This window comes from Acomys minous, assembly GCF_964271855.1.
Source record: "Acomys minous genome assembly, chromosome: 14".
In the NCBI taxonomy this organism is placed as follows: Eukaryota; Metazoa; Chordata; class Mammalia; order Rodentia; family Muridae; genus Acomys; species Acomys minous.
In genome coordinates, this window is record NC_140496.1 from 82920674 (window position 1) to 82941568 (window position 20895).

General features: G+C 44.7%; 1 protein-coding gene and 1 pseudogene across 6 annotated transcripts in view; one reads left to right on the plus strand and one right to left on the minus strand.

The window, feature by feature from the left end:
* Positions 1–10303, minus strand: part of ANK2 (ankyrin 2) — a 574434-nt gene extending 564131 nt beyond the window's left edge. For 2 of the 5 annotated variants that reach the window (XM_084755438.1, XM_084755444.1), the window contains exon 1: positions 9782–10252. In XM_084755438.1, the coding sequence (XP_084611564.1) occupies positions 9782–9853 (72 nt within the window). In that variant the 5' untranslated portion in view covers positions 9854–10252. Of the gene's footprint in view, positions 1–9781 lie in introns of all 5 variants that reach the window. The other 3 variants (XM_084755450.1, XM_084755414.1, XM_084755428.1) reach the window with 3 other exon arrangements.
* Positions 10304–19302: 8999 nt separating this feature from the next.
* On the plus strand, positions 19303–20186 carry LOC311582596 (U1 small nuclear ribonucleoprotein A-like; annotated as a pseudogene). The gene is made up of 2 exons: positions 19303–19602; positions 19667–20186. The product of its transcript is annotated as a U1 small nuclear ribonucleoprotein A-like (transcript).
* Positions 20187–20895: the final 709 nt, after the last annotated feature.

A 20895-nucleotide genomic window follows, 5' to 3' on the forward strand; every position in this document is an offset into this window, starting at 1 on the left:
ATTGGAAGAAAGAGTAAATTACAGGTGTAGAAACCATGAGTAACCTAAGTCAGACTAAATCGGAGAACCTCTTCCAACTTCTTCCAGCTGTGTGGTGCCACTCACAGGTCCGTGACAACACCTCCTGCCTCTGGCTGGAACACTCTTCTGTACCTCCAAGCCTGAACTGGGGCACATCCTCAGAGGAGGCCTTTCTGGTCCTCTATCACAAACAAACAAACAAACAAACAAACAAACAAAAAACCCTACCGGTCTGGATGCTAACCCAGACAATTCCGCAGCCTGAGAACAGTCCAGAAATGATTCCCAAAGCACTAGCTTAAAACATCTAAGCTGAGTAGTGGTGGCACACAACTTTAATCCCAGCACTCAAGGAGGCAGAGGCAGGCAGATCTCTGTGAGTTGGAGGCCAACTTGGATTACAGAGCAAGTTCCAGGGCAGCCAGGGCTACACAGAAAAACTCTGTATCAAAAACAAAACAAGCAAAAAACTAACAAAAATTTTTTCACCCCACCCCCAGCCATAGCTTACCAGCTACCAAAGCCAAGACAGAATATGAGAAGCCCCAGGTTCAATCCTCAGCACAGCAAATAATAAATAAATAAAATTTAAAGACACTGGTTAGACTCACATTATGTCAGCTTGACAGGCTGGTAGGTAATGGTGGGGGGATTTTCATAGTAAATTGACAGAAGTAAAACACCCCAGAAATCAAAGAATAACACCACACTGTGATCATATGGACACAAGTAAGAGCAATGAATAAGACTGATGATGTAGTTACGTGGTGGAATACTTGCATACTTTTCATGAAGCCACAGGCTCAATTCCTAGCACTGAGAAATGAAAAACAGACTGACATAAAAACAGTAGTAAGTGATAATAGCCCTAAGACAAGGAAGCTATAAACCTCAGCACAGGCATTGCTGGGAAATAACAATATGGAATTTGACTCTTCTAGTGAAAAGGCACAGAACTTTGTTGATTATTTAGCCTACTTGTGCCTTATTCATCCTATCAGTTAAATGGAGGATTCTAACTTTACCTGCAGTTTCCATCAGGGGAGACAGTTAAACTGGTTAGTCACAGGAAGTGCTCAGAACAGTGCGACTGTGTAGCTGGAACTCAGTCAGGGTTGATGGTTATCCCTTTCTGCACAAGCTTGGCTGCGGCCCCATCCAGCACTGGCCACTAAATGTTTGATGGGAGTCAGCTTAGATGATTCCTGCCTCACTTGAGCTGCCTCCTGCCAGCTGATTGCTCAGTCTAATCAAACTGTGGATTCATAAGCAAAATGCATGAGGGCTGCTATATGATGCCCCTGCGTTTGCAGTGGTTTTTTTATGCAGGAATTGGTAAGAAAAACTACTTACTTATAAATGCAGTGGAAGGTTTGGCTATATTCATGTAAACATGTTTTTGCTCACAGGTGTGGGATGTGAAACTGCCTTTAGCTTATCCACAGCTGATAAGAGCATGAGGGCACGTGATCTTTGTCTGATGGGAACTGCCCTCATGTAGGGGGACATGGTCTTTGCCAGATGGAAAACATCCTTGTATGGATTCTGAGAGGGTATAAATAGGAGACCAGAAAAAGGAGAGAGAGAGAGAGAGAGAGAGAGAGAGAGAGAGAGAGAGAGAGAGAGAGAGATGGGGGGTTGCTTTGAGACATTCGTAGAGAGAAATGTTCCGGAAGCTTCTCTTTGAGAAGGCTGCTGCTGATGATTCATTCTGCTGTTTGCTGAATCCAGACAACAAAGAGCAGAATTGCCCCCAAGAAACTGAGTCTAAAAGGGGCCACATCTCCTGTCCCTATTAACCTTCTTTCTCTCCTACCTAGGATCAGTGGGTTGGAAGGGAGGTAGAAGCATTAAGGAACCCCAAATAAAGTACGTTTGAAAAAAAATCAAAGCCTACATATAAATCCTTAAGATAAAAGATAGGGTAACAGGCTATTGAACTCAAGGCTGCTATGTGTCACTAGACATAAATAATTAGTTCCTTAATGGACTATAATCTGACCATATAATAACTACTTCATAAAATGATAATCTTCTTCATAGTTCACAATGAATGAAACCCAAAGTCCCTTCTTATTTCTTGTTAATATTCGACAAAACTGACTTGGAAATCTTTTTTTTTCCCCTGCTTCAAACATCCAACATGTCAGCATGCCAGGCTAGCACTTTATTTGCACTGTATAAAATGTAAAACTTTTTAATTACTTTTTTTTCTTGGTTCTTTGAGACAGAGTTTCTCTGTGTAGGTCTGGCTATCCTAGAACTTGCCCGTAGACCAGGCTGGCCTATTCCTCCTGAGTGCTGGGACTAAAGGTGTGCACCACCACTACCTGGCTGGAAGCTTTTTTGTTTTTGTTTTTTCAAGACAGGGTTTCTCTGTGTAACCTTGGCTGTCCTAGACTCGTTTTGTAGACCAGGCTGGCCTCAAACTCACAACAATCTGCCAGCCTCTGCCTCCCGAGTACTGGGAATAAAGGCGTAAGCTAAATATATACCTACCAGATTGTCTTAGTGAGGGTTACTATTGCTGTGGTGAAACATCATGACCAAAATCAAATTGAGGAGCAAAGGGTATATTTAGCTTACATTTCCACATAGCAGTTCATTATGGAAGGAAGTCAGGATAGGAACCTAAGAAGAGCAGGAACCTGGAGACAGGAGCTGATGCGGAGGTCATGAAAGGGTGCTGCTCATGGCTTGCTCAGCCTGCTTTCTTATAGAACCCAGAATCACCAGCTCCCCACCCCCACCCCTTCATGGGCTGGCTCCTCCTCCCTCAATCACTAATTAAGAAAATACCCTGAAGGCTTGCCTACAGCCCAATCTTATGGAGGCATTTTCCTAATTGAGGCTCCCTCCTGTCAAATGACTCTAGCTTATGTCAAGGTGACACAAACTATGCAGCACACATATGATCTGGTAATCTTATTCCTACACAAAAACATATCCAAGAGAAACATAATCTTACACTCACACAGAAACTTATATACGAATATGTAAAAGCAACTTCATTCATAATTGCCCTAACCTGGACACAACCCAAAATATTCATCTACTGAATGGCCGGGAGTGTTAGACCACACAATAGACACAGCTCAGCAACAGCAAGGGATAAAGTGTTGACACGTGCAATAACTTAGATGGGCTTCACAGGCTGAGTGGAAAAAAATCGATTTCAACTGGATGTGTTCCAGGTAAGTCTACTTATCTGACATTCTGGGACAGGCAAAGATATAAGGTCTTGAGCTGGGGATGTAGCTCAGTAGCTAAGCCCTTGCCCAGCATACAGTAGATCCTGTGTTCGGTGTCCAGCAATGGAGTACACACACACACACACACACACACACACACACACACACACACACACTCAGAGAACAGAACCCTGGCTACCAGGTGACAAGTGTGAGTGGAATGCTGAGCCACAGGATCAGCAGATGAAATGTTACAGAGTGGCAGAACTACTTTGTACCTAGATGGTGATCACTGTACATTTAGTGGTTAGTCAACACTTGTTAAACTGTATCAGAGAGAATTTTACTCTACACAAATTAAGAGCAAACTGTAAAACCTGGCATGGAAACACATGCCTGTAATTCCAGCACTAGGAAAGTAGAGGCAGGAAATTCAAGAATGCATGGCGATCCTCATATATGTAGCAAGTTGTAGGCCCTGTATCCAAAAAAAAATGATAAACACAAACAAAATATTGTAATTTGAAATATAAATTAAAATGTTCATACATTGCTATTCTCATTTATTGCCTCTTTCTCCCATTCCTTCACTGCCCAAACTCAACTATCTGCTCTCTCCTAAAACTCCAATGCTTTGTAAAACAGGAAAATTCAAAACATAATACCTTTTTGTTCATTGATGGGGACCAAACGTAGGGCTTCATACAAGATGAAAGTGTGTGTGTGTGTACAGAGAGAGATATACATACCCATGAGGTGTATCCCTAGCCCAAAATACAGCATCTTATACAAAGAATAGAATTAATAGAAGAAATAGAAAATCTTGACATTGAAAATATAAATATTTAGCAGGGCACAGTGGCACATGACAATAATCTCATCACTCTGTGAGTGCAAGGCCAGGCTGGTCTACAAAGTGAATCCTGAACCGCCAAAGGTACACAGAGAAAGCTTTTCTTAAAAAAACAAAACACACACACACAACCCCCCCCCAAAAAAAACCCAAAAAAACAACAACAAAGAGTAATAAAAAAACCATAAATATTTTAGGAGGAGGAGGCAACCAGTTCGAGAACATTCTCCATTAGCCCAAATTATTCAAAAGGTGACCTTTTTCAGGAGTCTGGTACAGAGAGCAGAAACAAAAACTACATGAGATGGCCCCTGATCTCAGCAACCTCGCTGCTAGAGAAATGCTCTCTTAGAGAACACTGGTTATTCCCATTTTCATGGATTTGAACAATATCATTTCTGCTTAAAACCCACAGTCAAGTCAAGGCAGCTCAAAAGAGAATTCCATGAGAATAATTACAGCACGCTGGAGCACCAAGAGGACCAAAAGGAGCTCCCTTAGCAGTCACAGTGCTTGGATCAGAAGAGCAAGATAGTAAACAAGGGCGATGAAAGAAGCCTCCAAAACCCATTTAAACCCTCAGGTTGAAACTCTGTGTCTGTGAACTTCAACACACAGTTATTTTCCTAAAGTCACAGCAAATCACCTCGAAATGGGAATAACCATAGCTCCTGCCAGGATTATTGTGAGCTGAGAAGCACGGCTGGCTCCTTGTAGACATTTTATTATTGCCACGTGAAAAGTCTCTAAATTAACACAGGACACACAAAAAGAACACTTTTTGTTTTCATGAATGAAATGGCACCAGCACCCAGAGAGGCTTGGGGAATGATTGATCACCGAGGAAGCTCTGACATGGCATTTTGTGGCACAAAGAGCGAGGTGGTCTTATTGGCCCTCAAAGACTCGAAGCATCAGTACCGTAGAAGTCCCATCCACCCATAGGGCCTCTTAGTATATATAGTATGTAAAAATGTTTTGTTTAAGAATTCAGTTATGCTGGGTGGTGGTGGCGCACTCCTTTAATCCCAGAACTAGGGAGGCAGAGACAGGTGGATCCCTGTGAGTTCGAGGCCAGCCTGGTCTACAATGCGAGTCCAAGACTGCCAAGGCTACACAGAGAAACCCTGTCTCGAACTTCCCCCCTCCCCCCAAAATAATTCAGTTATGAGAGGGAACAGGGTAGGAGAGGGAACACAGAGAGAAATAAGGGTGGATATCAGACCTGGGGGGGAGCAGGGGTAGGAGGACAGAGGCTTGCAGAGAAAAGAGAAACTGTGGGTGGAGGAGGCATCTCCGTGACATCCTGGAGACCTAAGTCAGAACAGGACTCTACCTGAGACACCTAGTAGCATGGGCCATAGAGACTGAAAAGGACACCCTCTAACTACACCAGACTAGCGGTGGAGGGAGGAGAACACCAATACCCCAACAAAAACTTTGATCCAAAATGTACCCTGCCTACAAAACATGCAAGGATAAAGATAGAGCAGATAGAGCAGAGATCGAGGGAACGTCCAACCAATGCCTGGCCCAACCCAAGACCCACCCCGTGGAAGACGGCCAACTTCTAGTACTATTAATGATATTCTGCTATGCTTGCAGACAGGAGCCTATCAGAGTTGTCCTCTGAGAGGCCCCACCCAGCAGCTGTTTGAAACAGTTGCTGAAACTCGCAGCCAAACACTGGGCGAAGCATTGAGAGTCTAGTGAAAAACTGAGGGGAAGCATAAAAGGACCTAGAGATGACAAGAGCTCCACAAGAAGACCAACAGAGCCAAGGCCAGGGCCCAGAAGATCTGTGGAGTCTGAAGCATCAACCAAGGACCATGCATGGACTGGACCTAGGTCCCCTACATAGATGTAGCCAATGGGCAGCTCAGGCTTCAAGTGGGTCCACCAGTAAGGGGAGCCAGGGTGGCGGGGGGGGGGGGGGGGGGCTGTCTCTGACATGGACTCAGTTGGCTGCTTTTTGATGACTTCCTCCTGACAGGACTGCCTTGCCACAGGGGGAAGAGTGCGAACTCAGTCCTGATGTGATTTGATGAGCAGAGTGGGTGGGGGTCTTCCCTCTCCGAGAAAGTGGGGAGGGGAGTGGGGGAAGGAGAAGGCTATAACTGTGCTATAAAGGGAATAAATATGAATATAATAATAATAATAATAATAATAATAATAATAATAATAATAATAATAAATAATAATAGAATTCAGTTGTAAGCCAAGCACACCTATAACCTCAGCAGAGATATTAAATTCATATACCTGTGTTTTATATCTATGTAATAACCTTAGACTCTATTTAGGCTTGTTACTAGAGAAGTGGTCAAAACAAAATACTAAAAAAAATACACATTTTTGTCTAAATTTGAAGAGGACCCCATAGACAACTCAAAATTCAAATGGTTCAATGCTTTCATCATAAAAAAAAAATTAAATCTGTATTTACTAATAAGAAATGGCTTTGCCTTCTTTCTTTCTTTCTTTCTTTCTTTCTTTCTTTCTTTTTTTTTTTTTTCCTGAGACAAGGCCTTGCTGTCTCACTCTGGTTTTCCTTGAACTCATAGCTTCCCAAGGGCTAGGATCCCAGGCCTGTGCCCCCATGCTCAGCTTACCTTCTTCATTTCTCTACCTTAGGATATAAAACATTGCCAGGTGTGGTTGCACACACTTGTAATCCCAGCACTTGGGAGGCAGAGGCAGGCGGATCACTGTGAATTTGAGGCCAGCTTGGTCTATAGAGTGAGTCCAGGATAGCCAGGAGTACAAGAGAAACCCTCACTCAAAAAAAAATTTTTTTTAAGAAAGGAGGGGCATATAAAATATTATTTTACATCATGTTTGGTAAGTCATCCCTAGAATCAGGAAGATCTGGAGTTTAAGATCATCCTTGATTACATAGCAAGTTGGAGGCCACCTGGCCTCTGTGAAATGCTATCTTAACAAACAAACAAGAAAATAAGGTGGAGCACGGGGAATATACTCAAAATAAAATATAAGAATTTTTTTCTAACTTAATAAAGGAGAAAAACTTACGAATAAGTGTGTGGTGAGTGGGTGAATTTCAACATACCACCTTTTTTTCCCTTTGTTTTTGTTTGTTTGTTTATTTGTTTGTTTTTTGTTGTTGTTGCTGTTGTTTGGTTTTTTGTTTTTTGTTTTGTTTTGTTTTGTTTTGTTTTGTTTAGTCTGTAGGCCCTCAAGATCCATTTGTCTCTGCCTCCTTAGCGCTGGGATTAAAGTCAAGCACCACCATTGTCGGGCAACATAGAGTTTCACTCAAATTGCTAATTAAATACACTAACTTACCAATTACATTGGTTATATACTCATCAGACCTTTTCTAAAATGTTTTTATTACTGAATTCTCATTATATGTTAAAAGTATGATTAATGAATTTATTGCTAAAAGCCATTTAATGTGCTTAATTACAATTCTGACTCCTTTGGACTTCTGTTTTTTAAATTATACTTTTCTTCCAAGATAGTTCAGGAGGCAGAAGGTTCAGATTTTATGTTAAGTCAAATTAAACTCAAAAGTCACAGGAAAAAGAATAAAGGACATAAAGGGATGTGTCCTGTAAAAAGTGACATGTTACCGCAGAGTGTGACTGAGACATAAAACTGCTTCACCACTTAGCAGGATGATCCAGCTGTACCTTCTGTTTTGCTGTCTTTAAATTTGCTCGGAATCATTTGTAGGCACATGGGAGAGATTCAGTTCTGCAGCCAGGGGATTCAGCACTTCTGTTCTGCCTGACTGGGAAAGCCAGGTCGAGGCTAATGACCAATCTGGGCCACCCATTTCTACATCCTATGCAAATTAATGCACCATTCACCCAAGAAGTGTGCTGGAAGGTCAAAAAATAAAAACCCTACACAGAGGACACCAGTTGGTAACTTTGATGTTGCAGCATTGTGTCATTTCACAGAGCTTCTAATGAGGTCTTCTCAGCAAAGTGTCTACTTTGCAAATCGGCAGTGACCTTTCATGCAAAATTTTCCAAGTAACTATTTTCATCCTTAGTATATCTCTAAGGTCAGTAAAAGTGTTCTAAATATAGAATAAGGCTTCACAGAAATGTTTGTGCACACTTACATTGTATTTAAATTAATATATTTAACACTTTACTTCCTAAATATTCATGTCTAAGCATTATACACACATATTAACATTTTTAGCCAATACAATTATAAAAATGATTTTTGCTTAGTATGCAATTTCCCTTACATGGCAAATAGTAACATCACGTTCATTTTTACATGCATAACTATCACTAACCCAGATTTAATACCTGGCCTCACAATTCTAAAGGAAAAAAAAAACTTCAAATGCAACTTAAAATATACTGTCATAAAATTAGAATCCTGGCCCCATAAGGATTTCAAACTCTAACAATTCCTTTGGAAACAGACTGCCATAAAAAGAAGTTCACATTGTTTTTTAGGCACTGTATTTTAAAATACTCATTAAAAGAACATACCACAACGCAACTCTACCTAGCAATGTTAGGGGTCAAATGAGACAAAGCCCTTACTAATCGTCAACCAAATGTTACTATCACCCATTCATAAACTACAGAGCTCTGGCTGTTCTTCACGAAGTTCACACTGCTATGGAAAACACCATTCCCTTTTTGTTGGGAGTTACCTTTCTGTCCAGATGGTAACCATATATTTACTCTGTTTTTAAATAGGAATCCAGTTCTTTTTAGTAAAGAAGTTTCTTGCTTGCCTTGCTTGCCTTTAGCAAACCACGTTTCAGAATAACACACCATGTGGACAAGGCGGAAGGGCAACCACTACCTCTGTGATAATCTATGCTAAGGGTGGAGGTCCTAACTATGGCAGCAGGTGCAGAGGAAAAGCCTAGATATCAAATCTGAGATCACTAGTAAATGGACTTCTACTGCCCCCCCCCCACATGCACCTTGTTTTTAGAGACGGGGATTTACCCTGTAGCCCTGCTGGCCTGGAATTCGCTGTGTAGACCAGGCTGACCTCGAACTCATACAAATTCTCTGGCTTCTGCCTCTGGATTAAAGGCGTGGGCCACCATGCAGACCACTACTCCCTTTTAAAATTACTGACATTCAGACTGAAAATAGGACTTATTCAAACAGCCAGACAAGTGGACAAGCCCTTCTTGCTGTACTGGAGTGCTGGGCACAACTGTGCGAGTGAAGATGTAGGGCGAGCATGAACACCTTCCCTACAACTGCATGACTGCAGTTGTTGGGGTAGCTGTATTGAAACTTGAGGTCCCTTCTCTCCTGTGGGTGAGAAGGCTATTTGCAGCCATCCCTGGCAAAGGTCCTCAGGGAACTCTGCTAAAGGGGTACAGCTCCATCCCAGTACCCGGAGTGGCTTCTAACGGTATAGCGCTGCAGTGAGTCATGTGACAGCTGGGTGTGTGCCTCGGTGCTGCGCAGTGGGATCAGTTTGCGGGTGTGCCTGAGTGTGTACGGACAGAAGTTACACGCCTGGCTTGGGAAGGCGCGCGAGCGTGTGTGTGTATATATGAGGGGGGAGGGGGAGGGCATGAATGCAAAGTGGACTGTGAAAAAGAGGTTGCGAGACTACTCCTGGGCCAGGCAAAGTGGCCAGGCACGCCTTCAAGGGTCCCCTGCGGGGCCAGCCCCTGCCCTTAGGTCGATGTCCCGGTCCTTGGGGGAAGCAAGGACATGGGGGGCAGAGGTCCCCTTCACCCAACACCCACCTGACGGATCCGTGGTGGGTTCGGCGGGGTGCAGGCCCCGCCCTCCGGTCCGGGGGAGGTAGGAGAAGCCATGTCTGCGTTCCCGGGGCTCCTTCCCTCGGTCAAGCCGGGGCGTCCCGCGTGTCCTCGTCTCTTCCGCTCCGGGCCTGCGGCTTTCGGGATCACCCGGGGACCCGCGAGCTCCTGGGCCTCCTCGGAACCCCGGCCGTGGCCACGATAGCCCGCGGGGGACTGCTGCCCAAGCCCACCTACCTCCGCGTGGGTAGCCGCGGGGCCATGGCGTGCCGGGTGGGCTGCGGGCTGGGCCGGTGGCACGCGCTAAGCGACTGCTGCTGGTGGCGCGGGGAGAAAGAGGAGGGCTCCTTTCCTCGCGGTGCGCCGGGAGAGCGATGAGCTCATGGACAGCTCCCAGAAATATGTCTATATGCACCACTGCCTGCCGGAGCTCGCGAAGTGGGTGGGGATAAGAAGCTCGGCGGCGCTCCCGCAGACCCGAAGACGTCCCCCGGGAGGCCCAGCCGCGGCTCCTCCCTTCCCCGCGCGGGTCGACTTGGTTCCCATTCACTCTCTTGCCGGCTACACACCCGATCTCCCGTCTGCGTGGGCGAGCCACCCACCCACCTCTAGCGCACGCATTCTTTGTCCTTCCAACCACTCCCTCTTGATGAGGATCAACTCATTTATATGTAGTGACCAGAATGGGAAATGGCACTGTGACCTTAGCTCCTGTCAGATGTGGACTGAGGAGGGTGAAATGTCACAAGCGGCATATCTTTCAGGCTTTTGGGCGTTTCCTCATTTCCATCTTTTCCTCTATGAGAAAGAGCCTCCCAGCTATCCCTTGGGGTGATGACTTGGCCGCATCTTCTCTAAGGTACCCTAAGCACTTTGATAGATCCCGGAAGAGCTTGGACCAGGCCACTAGCTTTAGCAGACCTGTACATGCTGCGGAATGGCTGGCCTAATTTTCGTGCCTGACTCCCTAGAATAAAGCTGGAATCATCACAAGCAGAGAAAATCTCCATCCAAGACCTGATCATTTCCCTTGAGTGACTCAGCTGTCCCACTGGGGTGGCAATTTTGTTTGTTTGTTTGTTTGTTTGTTTTTAATAGCTCCAAGGGATAGAATGTAGTTCAGTAGATTGCCTACTTGCTCACTATGAATGAAGCCTTGGGTGTCATCCCCAGCAGTGGATAAAACCAGGCATGGCTGTGCTTGGCAGCAGTCCCATACTTGGGAGGTAGAGGCAGAAGAATCAGACCTTGAGGGTCGTCCTTGGCTATACAATGAGTTCCAGACCAACTTGAGGCACAAGAGACCATGTATACATAAATATAAATAAATAAATAGGTCTAGAGAGATGGCCTTGACGCAACTAGTTGTCCCCACTCCTGTCGTTGACTTTCCTTTTCCTATGAATCGCCACACAAATACATCTTCACCTGTTAACAAAACAGAGCCTGTATTGTCCTCGGCTGGTGCCATAGTTTGAGCGGGACCCTGGTCCCCTGAATGTGGAGACCTGATGGCACTCAGAGGAAGGATAGCAGGCTACCAAGAAGAGACTTGGTACCCTATGAGCATATACAGGGGGAGGAGGTCCCCCTCAGTCACAGTCATAGGGGAGGGGAGTAAAAGGAAAATGAGAGGGAGGGAGGAATGGGAGGATACAAGGGAGGGGATAACCATTGAGATGTAATATGAATAAATTATTAAAATAAAATAAAATAAAAAAACAGAGCCAAGCTCACGCCTGTAGTCCCAACACTGGTAGACTGAACCAAGAGGATCCTTGAGCACAAGAGTTAGGGGACAGCCTGGTTAACATAGGAAGACAGAAATGGAACTGTACCCCTGGATGAACACATCGTTAGAAATCCCATTAGTTATTGATTGCTCTTGGGTCCCAATTTTGATCATCAGTAGATCTTATTGATTTTACAGTTCAATCACGTCTGCATTTTCTGTATTCCTCTGGCTCAAGCCATCATCACTGTTCGACGTTCTACCCAAAGTGTAACCAGTCTGTTCATACCCTGGCTCCCCTCTGCTTGAAAAGGGTCTAGAAAAAACATTCACTCCAGCAAATGACAGCCAAGCCTCTCCATTCCACCTTCCTTATTGCAGCCTGTCTATACATGTTACTTGTTTATTCACTGAGACTTGTTTACCACGGGAAGGCAGAGTCCATGAGGACATTGTACCAAGAACCTTGAATATTATGTCTAATAAATGTTAAATACCCAAGAGTCTTTGCTAAGGTTACTTAAAACACTGGATGGAAAGCCGCGCTTTGGCCTCTAGTATACAACTTGAAAGTCCAAGCTTTGCCTACAGATTACAATTTCTCAAAAGTCTATTAGAAATTACACATATTTGGGTCTGAGGGCATAGCTCAATGTACTTGCCTAGAGTGTGTAAGGCCCGGGGTTTGAATAAAAGAATTACACATATTTAAAGCAACATATTCATAGCTAAGAAAAAATATATTCATATTCAAACACACACACAAAACTTCATGGTGTACATCATGAAAACTGGTTTTAATATCCAAAGGCGATCTTCCATCTCACCCAACAGGACTGATTGTATGTGTGTGTGTGTGTGTGTGTGTGTGTGTGTGTGTGTGTGTGTGTGTGTTGTTTTGTGACAGTATCATACATAGCCCAGGCTGGCCTTGAGTATATAGCTGAGGATAACCTTGCACTTCTCCTTCTACCTCCACTTCCCAAGTGCTGTGATTCTAGACATATAGCACCCACTCCTATTTATGAGGTATTAGAGATCAAACTGGGGGTTTCCTGGCGTTAGGAGAGCACTCGAGCATCTGAGCTGCACCCTCAGCCCCAGTGTGAGCATCCATTTGCAAGGTGGTAGTGACAGAGTTATTACCATATACTGACGTCAGCCCCAACTCTAAGATCCTGATACTTCCCAGCTCTGTATTTTGTTTTTGCCTTATTTGCAAAATAGAAATGACAATAGTGCTTACTTTATACAGAGTTGCCGTGTCTAGTAAGTAATAGTACTTGCTTTATACAGAGTTGCTGTGTCTAGTACTAGTAAGTGAAATTTGTACATAAACCCTGTCTGAATACCACTTAAATAATAAAGGAGCTATTACTGTTTATGGAATGGCATTTAGCTGAAAATAAGAGAAAGGAGATAAAGGAATAAGCCTGCTATCTCCTTTATCTCCACGGCAATGCTGACAGTGTTTGTTTATGTATACATTTTACTCACTCATCATAGCAACTCTGTATAAAGTAAGTATATTGTCATTTCAATTTTTCAAATAAGAAAATAAATAAAATATAGCTTTAAAAAATACCATGAGATAGTTAAAGGAAACAATGGAGCTAGCTCTCAGATTTCTGCTATGGCCTCCAACGCTGTGTCGTGTGATTGAACTCACAGAAGTCCCAACTCAGTGTCTTCCATTTGAAGCAGTTTGTATGCCTTAGCCAGTTCAACGGTGGCATCAGGAAATGACATTAAAAATGTTAATGGAAGCCAAGTGATGGTGAGACCTGACTTTAATCCCAGCACTTAGGAGGCAGAGACGGGTGGATCTTGGTGAATTCGAAGCCAGCCTGATCTACAGAGTGAGTTCCAGAACAGTCAAGGCTACACAGAGAAACCCTGCCTGGGAAAACAAAAACAGAAAGTTAATGGGCACAGTATTGAGGGTGCAAGGTTGGAGCTCAGGTTTATCATTATTCACAACTGCTTGTGCCTCCCTCTCTTTGAAAAAATTCAAGTCTTCATCTAGGTTTGGTGGCATGTACCTATAATGCCGGTCTCCACACACACACACTCCAAGAAGTGGAGGAAAACCAGAGGTTCAAGGTCATGATCCATGTTGAGTTTGAGGTCAGCCTGACCTACATGAAACTCTACCTCAAGAAAAATAACTAAAAAGCCAAATCTATATAAGCAGTAAACAGGCCCAATGGTCTTGGCCTCCAGTCCACCCCAGACAGCTGCTCTCCTCTTCCATGGTGATGCCCTAGGGCTATTGCTATTGATAACTGTATTCTCTTTCTGATCTCAGCATTATGCATTCCATTCTCTGACCACTATTTACTAGCCTTTCTAACAGGCCTTATCTATTACCCTATCAACAAGAATTCTTTTTTTTTTTTTTTTTTTGGAGGGGGGGAGGTTATGGGGTGTGTAGCTCTAGTTATCCTGGAACTTACTCTGTAGACCGGGTTGGCCTTAGACTCACAAAGATCTGCCTGACTGTACCTTCAAGCGCTGCAATTAAAGGTGTGCAGCGCTACACTTGGCTTCACCAAGACTTTTTCAGTCCCAGTGACACCTCCACTCAGTGCCACTTCCTTCATGCTAACTCTGTCTACTTACACGTCCTCCTTCTCTTCCTAATTCAATGCGATTCCATGTACTAATGGTAATACCATTATAGCCACTGTGTATAAACTCCAGCTTGCCCCGTCAGTATATACCATACTCAATTGACAACACTGGAGAACTGACTCACTGGTCATAAGCACATAATATGCTCTTACAGAGGATTCAAGTTCAATTCCAGCACCCACATTGGTTGCCTGGCATCTTAACTAAACTGACTTTTCTATCTACTCGAAACCTGTAACCACCCCCCCCCCCATGTGCCTGGAGAAAAATGGGATCTCTGCTATTGGTGGTCATTTGTTTTAAGCAGATGCTGGGTAGAGTGTGGCAGTCCTACCATGCTTACCAATCAACTCATCCCCTCACTCTCCCAGACAACCATTAGCAACTTCTCTGTCCTTGAACTTCTGTCCTTTTTCATTCTCAACTACTGACCGTCTCATTTCACGTAGAGGACAAGCAGACAAAACACAGTCCTGTCATCACTTCTATCGGTCTGTCACTATTTTGAATGTCACTCTTTTCTCCACTTACTATGATGAATTAGGCATGCTGCCATGCAACGTCAAGGCACATGGTCTCACTGTTTACACATACCTGTAGGCATCACTCTTACAAGACCCCCTCCTAGTTCTTCTCTCTCTCTCTCTCTCTTCATTCCCCATTGCTCCCCTCCCATGAACTTTCCCTCTTTGCTCAGCCTTTCCCTGCGCACTCCCATGCTTCTGCACTCACAGCAAACCTCCTCTGAAAAGCTGTCCCTACAGTCCTTGCCACCTCCAATCCCTCTCACCTGAGACCTCTTGAAGCTACCCTTATAGGGCTTCCCTTTAACATTTCACCAAAGCTGATCTTGTCAAGGTTGCCAGTCACCTCCCTGTTATCTTATACTGCGGTGGATTTGATGAGCTATTTCTGGTCAATGACTTCCACGACTCCATCCTGCCTTACTGTTTCTTCTAATGGAATAAAAGAGGGCAATATAAAAAGCCCAAGAGCCCAGCATTCTCTCCCTCTCTCTCTCTCTCTCTCTCTCTCTCTCTCTCTCTCTCTCTCCTCTTCCCAGCTGCCATGATATTAGCTACTCTGCTCTGCAGAGCCCTTCCTCCCTCTCCATGGCAACAGGCAGAATCCTCTGAAACTGTGAGCCAGGTATTTGCTCTCTCAGGTAATCGGCTCAGTGTTGAGAGCTTTAATCCAGGCTTTCAGCTACTCTCAGTAGACTGTGATTTCTTGGTGATGGCCCTTCGAAGCTCTTCCTATCCTGGAACATCTTGCATAATTTATCAAGAGTATCTTCCACAAAATAAATAAATAAACTCCCATTTTAAAAGCTCTGGTGTCTTTGCATTGCGTTCCTTTGCTTTGAAAGAAAAGCCCCTCTCGATGCTTGTATGTTTTTGGTGTTAAGGGAAGTAGGGGATATATTACTAAGACTAACAGCTCTAAAGAAATGATAGAAAAATATTGTTCTAGAATAAAAAATGCAAACCACCTACATTTACCCTACGATCAGAGACAAAGCAAAGCTGACAGAATGCATGTCTTCTTATGCCCTGGTTTGTCCTCTTTGGCCACAGACCAACTTTTCTCTTGTTCTGTTTTATTTGCCTACTTATTTTTTCTTTCATTTATTTTTTCAAATTCGTTCTTCTCTCGTATATTACATTCTAACTGCAGTTTCCCCTCCCTCCTGTCCCCTAGTCTCTTCCCCATGCTTTTCTTCTCCCCTAGATCCACCTCCCACTCTCACCCCAGTCTGCCTCCCCTCAGAAAAGAGCAGATGTCCCAACCAAACTCGGCTTAACAAGCTACATTAAAACCTGGCACATCAAGGCCGGACAAGGCAACACGTAGGAGGAAGAGTCCCACAAGCAGGCAAAAGGACTAGAGACAGCCCTCACACCCACTGTTAGGAGTTCCACAAGAACACCATGCTACACAACCATAATGTATACGCAGAGGCCTTAGGTCAGGCCCATACAGGCTTCATGGTCAGCTACTTCTAGGGGCTGTGTTCTTGTGGTGTCCTTGACCCCTCCAGCTCCTCCAATTCTTCCTCTGCCACATGACTCATGGAGGCCTATCTAAAGCTTGGCTGTGGGACTCTGCATCTGCTCCCATCAGTTGCTGGATGAAGTCTCTCTGATGATGACCATGCAAGGCTCTGGTCCTAGCACATTCTGCAGGCATGACCATCTTCTGTAGCCAGGTTAGGCCTCAAGGGGAGGGATTGGGACACCAAGCCAGCCACAAAACCCCCGACTTATCTATTTATTTGGTTTTGGTTTTCTTTATTTTACTACGTGTGTGTGTGTGTGTGTGTGTGTGTGTGTGTGTGTGTGTGTGTGTATACATACTACACTCATGACAGTTGACTCAAGTTGTTCTCTATTTCCATCATGTGGATCCCTGGGATCAAACTATGTCATCCAGCATGGTGACAGGCACATTTACTGATGGCAACATCTTGCCTGCCTTTTTGTTAGTTTCTGAAGCAGTGTCTCATGTGCCTGGCCTCAAACTCACTATGTTGCTGTTTGGATTATGAGCATTGTCCATTATGCCCGGTTTATGTGATCCTGGGAATCCAACTCAGGAATGCGTTCATGCTATGCAAGCAGCCTACCACCTGAGCCACAGTCATCAGTCTATACAACCTCTCCACCCTGATTATGAGCAGTTATTTTGTGATGTCCCAATGTGTGTGTGACAGTTCCTGACGTTCAACAAATACTAAATAAATCTTCTGATCTGAAGACGCCCAACTTGCACTAATACTGACCCCAGCTACTTCCATTCATTGAGGTTCCATCACAGTGTGGAGGTTAACGGGCATATGGATGTGTGTGTGTTTGTCTAACTGATCTGGAGAGGCCATTGTCTGAACTTCGAAGCAAAGAAACATAACATACATTTCAGAGAATTCTCAACTTCAGTCAAGGGGCCGGACAGATGGTGTGGGGCTTTGAATGAGAATGGCCTTTGTTTTGTCTCTAGTTAGTGGAAAGATTTGGAGATGTGGTATGTAACTGGGGGGGCGAGTTTTTAGATTTCAAAAGCTCACACCAGTCCCAGTCAGTCTATGTGTCTGTGTGTCTGTCTGTGTGTCTGTCTGTCTCTGTCTCTCTGTCTCTCTATCTCTCTTTTTCTCTCTCTCCCTCCCTCCCTCTTCTCCCTCTCCCTCCTTCTCTCTCCTTACCTACCTCCCTCCCTCCCTCCCTCCTCTCCCTCTCCTCCTTTCCCTCCCTCTCTCCCTCCTCTCCCTCTCCCTCTCTGCCTAGGAGGGATGTAAAGCTCTCAGCTACTGCTCCAGTAGCTGATTCTCTGATCATACTCTAATTTTTCAAAACTGTAGTTAGTTATTTCTTAATAAGAGCTGCCTTGGCCATGGTGTCCATCCCAAATAGGATAGTAATGCAGACGGGAGTCTCACTCACTGCTCTTGCACAGCACCTGAGTTTGGTTTCCAGCACCCACATAGCTACTCGCAACTACTTGTAACTCCACTTCCAGTGGATGGAGCACCCTTTTTGTGCTCTGCAGGTTCCTACATGTATATGGTTAACACAAACTCATGCAGTCTCGTAAACATCTATGTGAATAAAAAATAATCTTGAGCCACCCAGCACCCAGGAGGTGGAGGCAGGCTAATTTTGTGAGTTTGAGGCCAGCTTGGACCATGAAACAAGTTCCAGAACAGCCAAGGCTGTTATACAGAGAAGCCCTATCTTTCTTTTTCTTTATTTTATTTTTCTTTTTGGTTTTTTCAAGACAAGGTTTCTCTGTGTAGCCTTGGTTGTACTGGACTCCCTTTGTAGACCAGGCTGGCCTTGAACTCACAGCCATCTGCCTGCCTCTGCCTCCCGAGTGCTGGGATTAAAGCCGTGCGCCACCACACCAGGCCGAAACCCTGTCTTTCAATTTTTTACTATAGCAGAAGTGTAAAACGTTGAATTCATTTCCAGAAAGCTGGGGCTTTACCACTAAGATGCATTCCCCAAGCCTTTCTAACATTTGTCAAGAGCATTTGTCTGCTTCAAGGGAGAGAGTTTAGAGACTGCGCATTATAAATTCTAAGTGGCTGTAGTACACAATCGGGTTTCATTGTCTTTGGCATGCCACCCGATATAGTTGGCACTTCCCTTGTTAGTGCTTCCACTCCTCACCCTCCATATTTAACCAGAAAATAGGCCAACCACTCTTCTTAGTCTAAGGCAATCTTAATGGAGTTGCCATTTCAGGAGGGCTTTGTGGTCTAAAAAGCTGTGGTCCTTGTTCCATCCTACATCCTAAGATTTAAAACGCTGCTGTGCACTAAAGCTTCCAGACAAAAGCAAGAGGGGTAATCAATCCCCACAGAGAAGTGGGCTGTCTCCCAAATAAGCATCTTAGGCCAAATGCACAGGCCCAAAGCAATCTGAAAACCCATCAATCCAAAGGCTTTGCAGCCGTATCTACCAAACCAATAGCTTGACATGCAATATCCTGGCTTACACGGATCTTGGCCAAGTTCTGTTCACATTGACTATAGACTGACTGTCAGGAGCTGAAATTAAGAGTCATCACACTAAGATGCTTTGTTTCCGCTCCAATATTTCTATCGTTTTTTCTACAGAAACCTTTTGTGTAGCTAAATCAGTCTATGTGATCTTAAATGAAATACCGAACTTCTCTAAGCAAAGGCATTATTGGATTTCCCTAGACTTCTGGAATTGCCTTGTCCTCTGGTTATTTTTATCATTTACTGTCGGTAATAATGATCATATACTAAATTATAATTTATGTATTATTAACACAATACACATACGTTCTATTTCTCAGTAGCTATGCTATTGACTTTTTAAAGCCAGGGATTGTGTCATGTTCTTATTTCCCCAGCATGTATTCTACAGAATGGAGAAACGAAACAGATGACTACTGATCAGTGGAGGAAATTATTAGAAATGGAAAAAACATCACTAGGATGGGCATCTCGTTCAGAAGAACTTTTCAAAGGAGGTACATGCCCATAATTCTAGAATTCTGTGAGCTGAGACAGGAGGATAACAAGTGTGAGGCTAGCCTGGGATACAGAGCAAGGCCCTAACTAAAAAACAAAGAACGGGCCTGGGAGGAAAGCCGTACCTGAACATCTCACACCATGGCAGTTCCTGAGATTCATCCCAACCACACTATTTATATCAACCATCTCAATGAGAAGATGCAGAAGGATGAGCTCAATAGGTCCCCGTGTGCCACCTTCTCCCAGTTTGGCCAGATCCTGGATACCCTGGTGTCTCAGAGCCTGGAGATGAGGGGCTGGGCCTTTGTCATCTTCAAGGAGGTCAGCAGCACCACTAATGCCCTGCGTTCCATGCAGGGCTTCTTCTATGACAAGTCCATGTGTATCCAGTACTCCAAGACCGACTTAGACATCATTGCCAAGATGAAGGGCACCATTGTGGAGAGGGATTGCAAACAAGAGAGGGAGGGAGAGAGAGAGAGAGAGAGAGAGAGAGAGAGAGAGAGAGAGAGAGAGAGAGAGAGAGAAGAGGATGCTCAAGAGTCAGGAGACACCAGCTGGCAAAAAGGCTGTTCAGGGTGGGGCAGCTGCCCCTGTGGGTGCTTGCTGTCCAGCCTGTACTGGGAATGCCACCGACGACTCAGGCACCCCGGATCAGGCACCACATGCCAGGCCAGCCTCCACACATGCTGCCACCTAGCATGATCCCACCACCGGGCCTTACTCCTGGCTAGATTCCCCCCCTGGGGCCAAGCCTCCACAGCAGCTCATACCTGGGCAGATGCCTCCTGCCCAGCCTCTCTCCGAGAATCCACCCCATCACGTCCTATTCCTCACCAACCTGCCTGAGGAGACCAATGAGCTCAGTCTCTCTGTGCTTTTCAACCAGTTCCCTGGCTTCAAGGAGGTTTGTCTGGTCCCTGGGCAGGAGTTTGATAATGCAGTGCAGGCTGAGGCAGCACGCGATGCCCTGCAAGACCACACAAAACAGTGCCATGAAAATCTCTTTTGCCAAGAAGTAGTGCCTTTCCCCACAAAGGGTGCCCCAGTTCCCGTTCTAAGTCCGCCCCTTTGCCCCCACTGGGCTCAGTCCCCGAAGGTAAGTCCCCATTGGGGGCTTTCTCAAAGCTGCATATGAGTGTGTGGCTGTCACACAGCATTGTACCCAGAGTCTGTCCCCAGACATTGCACCTGGCACTGTTAGGTTGTGATTAAAGAGGCTTTTTTGCGGTTTGGTTTTTTTAAAAAACAAAACAACATCCACAATGACAACCAACTAACAATCACCAGTTATCTGAGGGACGGCTGTTGATACCATATCATGGACAGTGATTGCAAATACTAATATTTACCACCCTGGGAGCTAGAGAGATGGATCAACACTTAAGAGAACTTACAGAGGACCTAAGCTCTGTTCGAAGCACTGGTGTTGGAGAGCTCACAACTACCCTTAGCTCCAGCTCCAGGGAGCCCAAAGCCCTCTCCTGCCTCTGAGGGAAGCGGGTATCTGGAAACACATGACACATACGTGCACACACAAAATAAATAAATCTTAAAGAATGTACTTAATGCCCTTCTTATTTGCAAGTACATCTCACTGTTTTTCAAAAATTTTCAGATTCTAGGAGAAAGATGAAAAGGAGAGTATGCTGCGGGGGGGGGGGGGGAGGGGGCACTTTGAGAAGGATCAGTACAACCCTGCAAGACTTCTAGGAGTGTTTCTGAGATTGG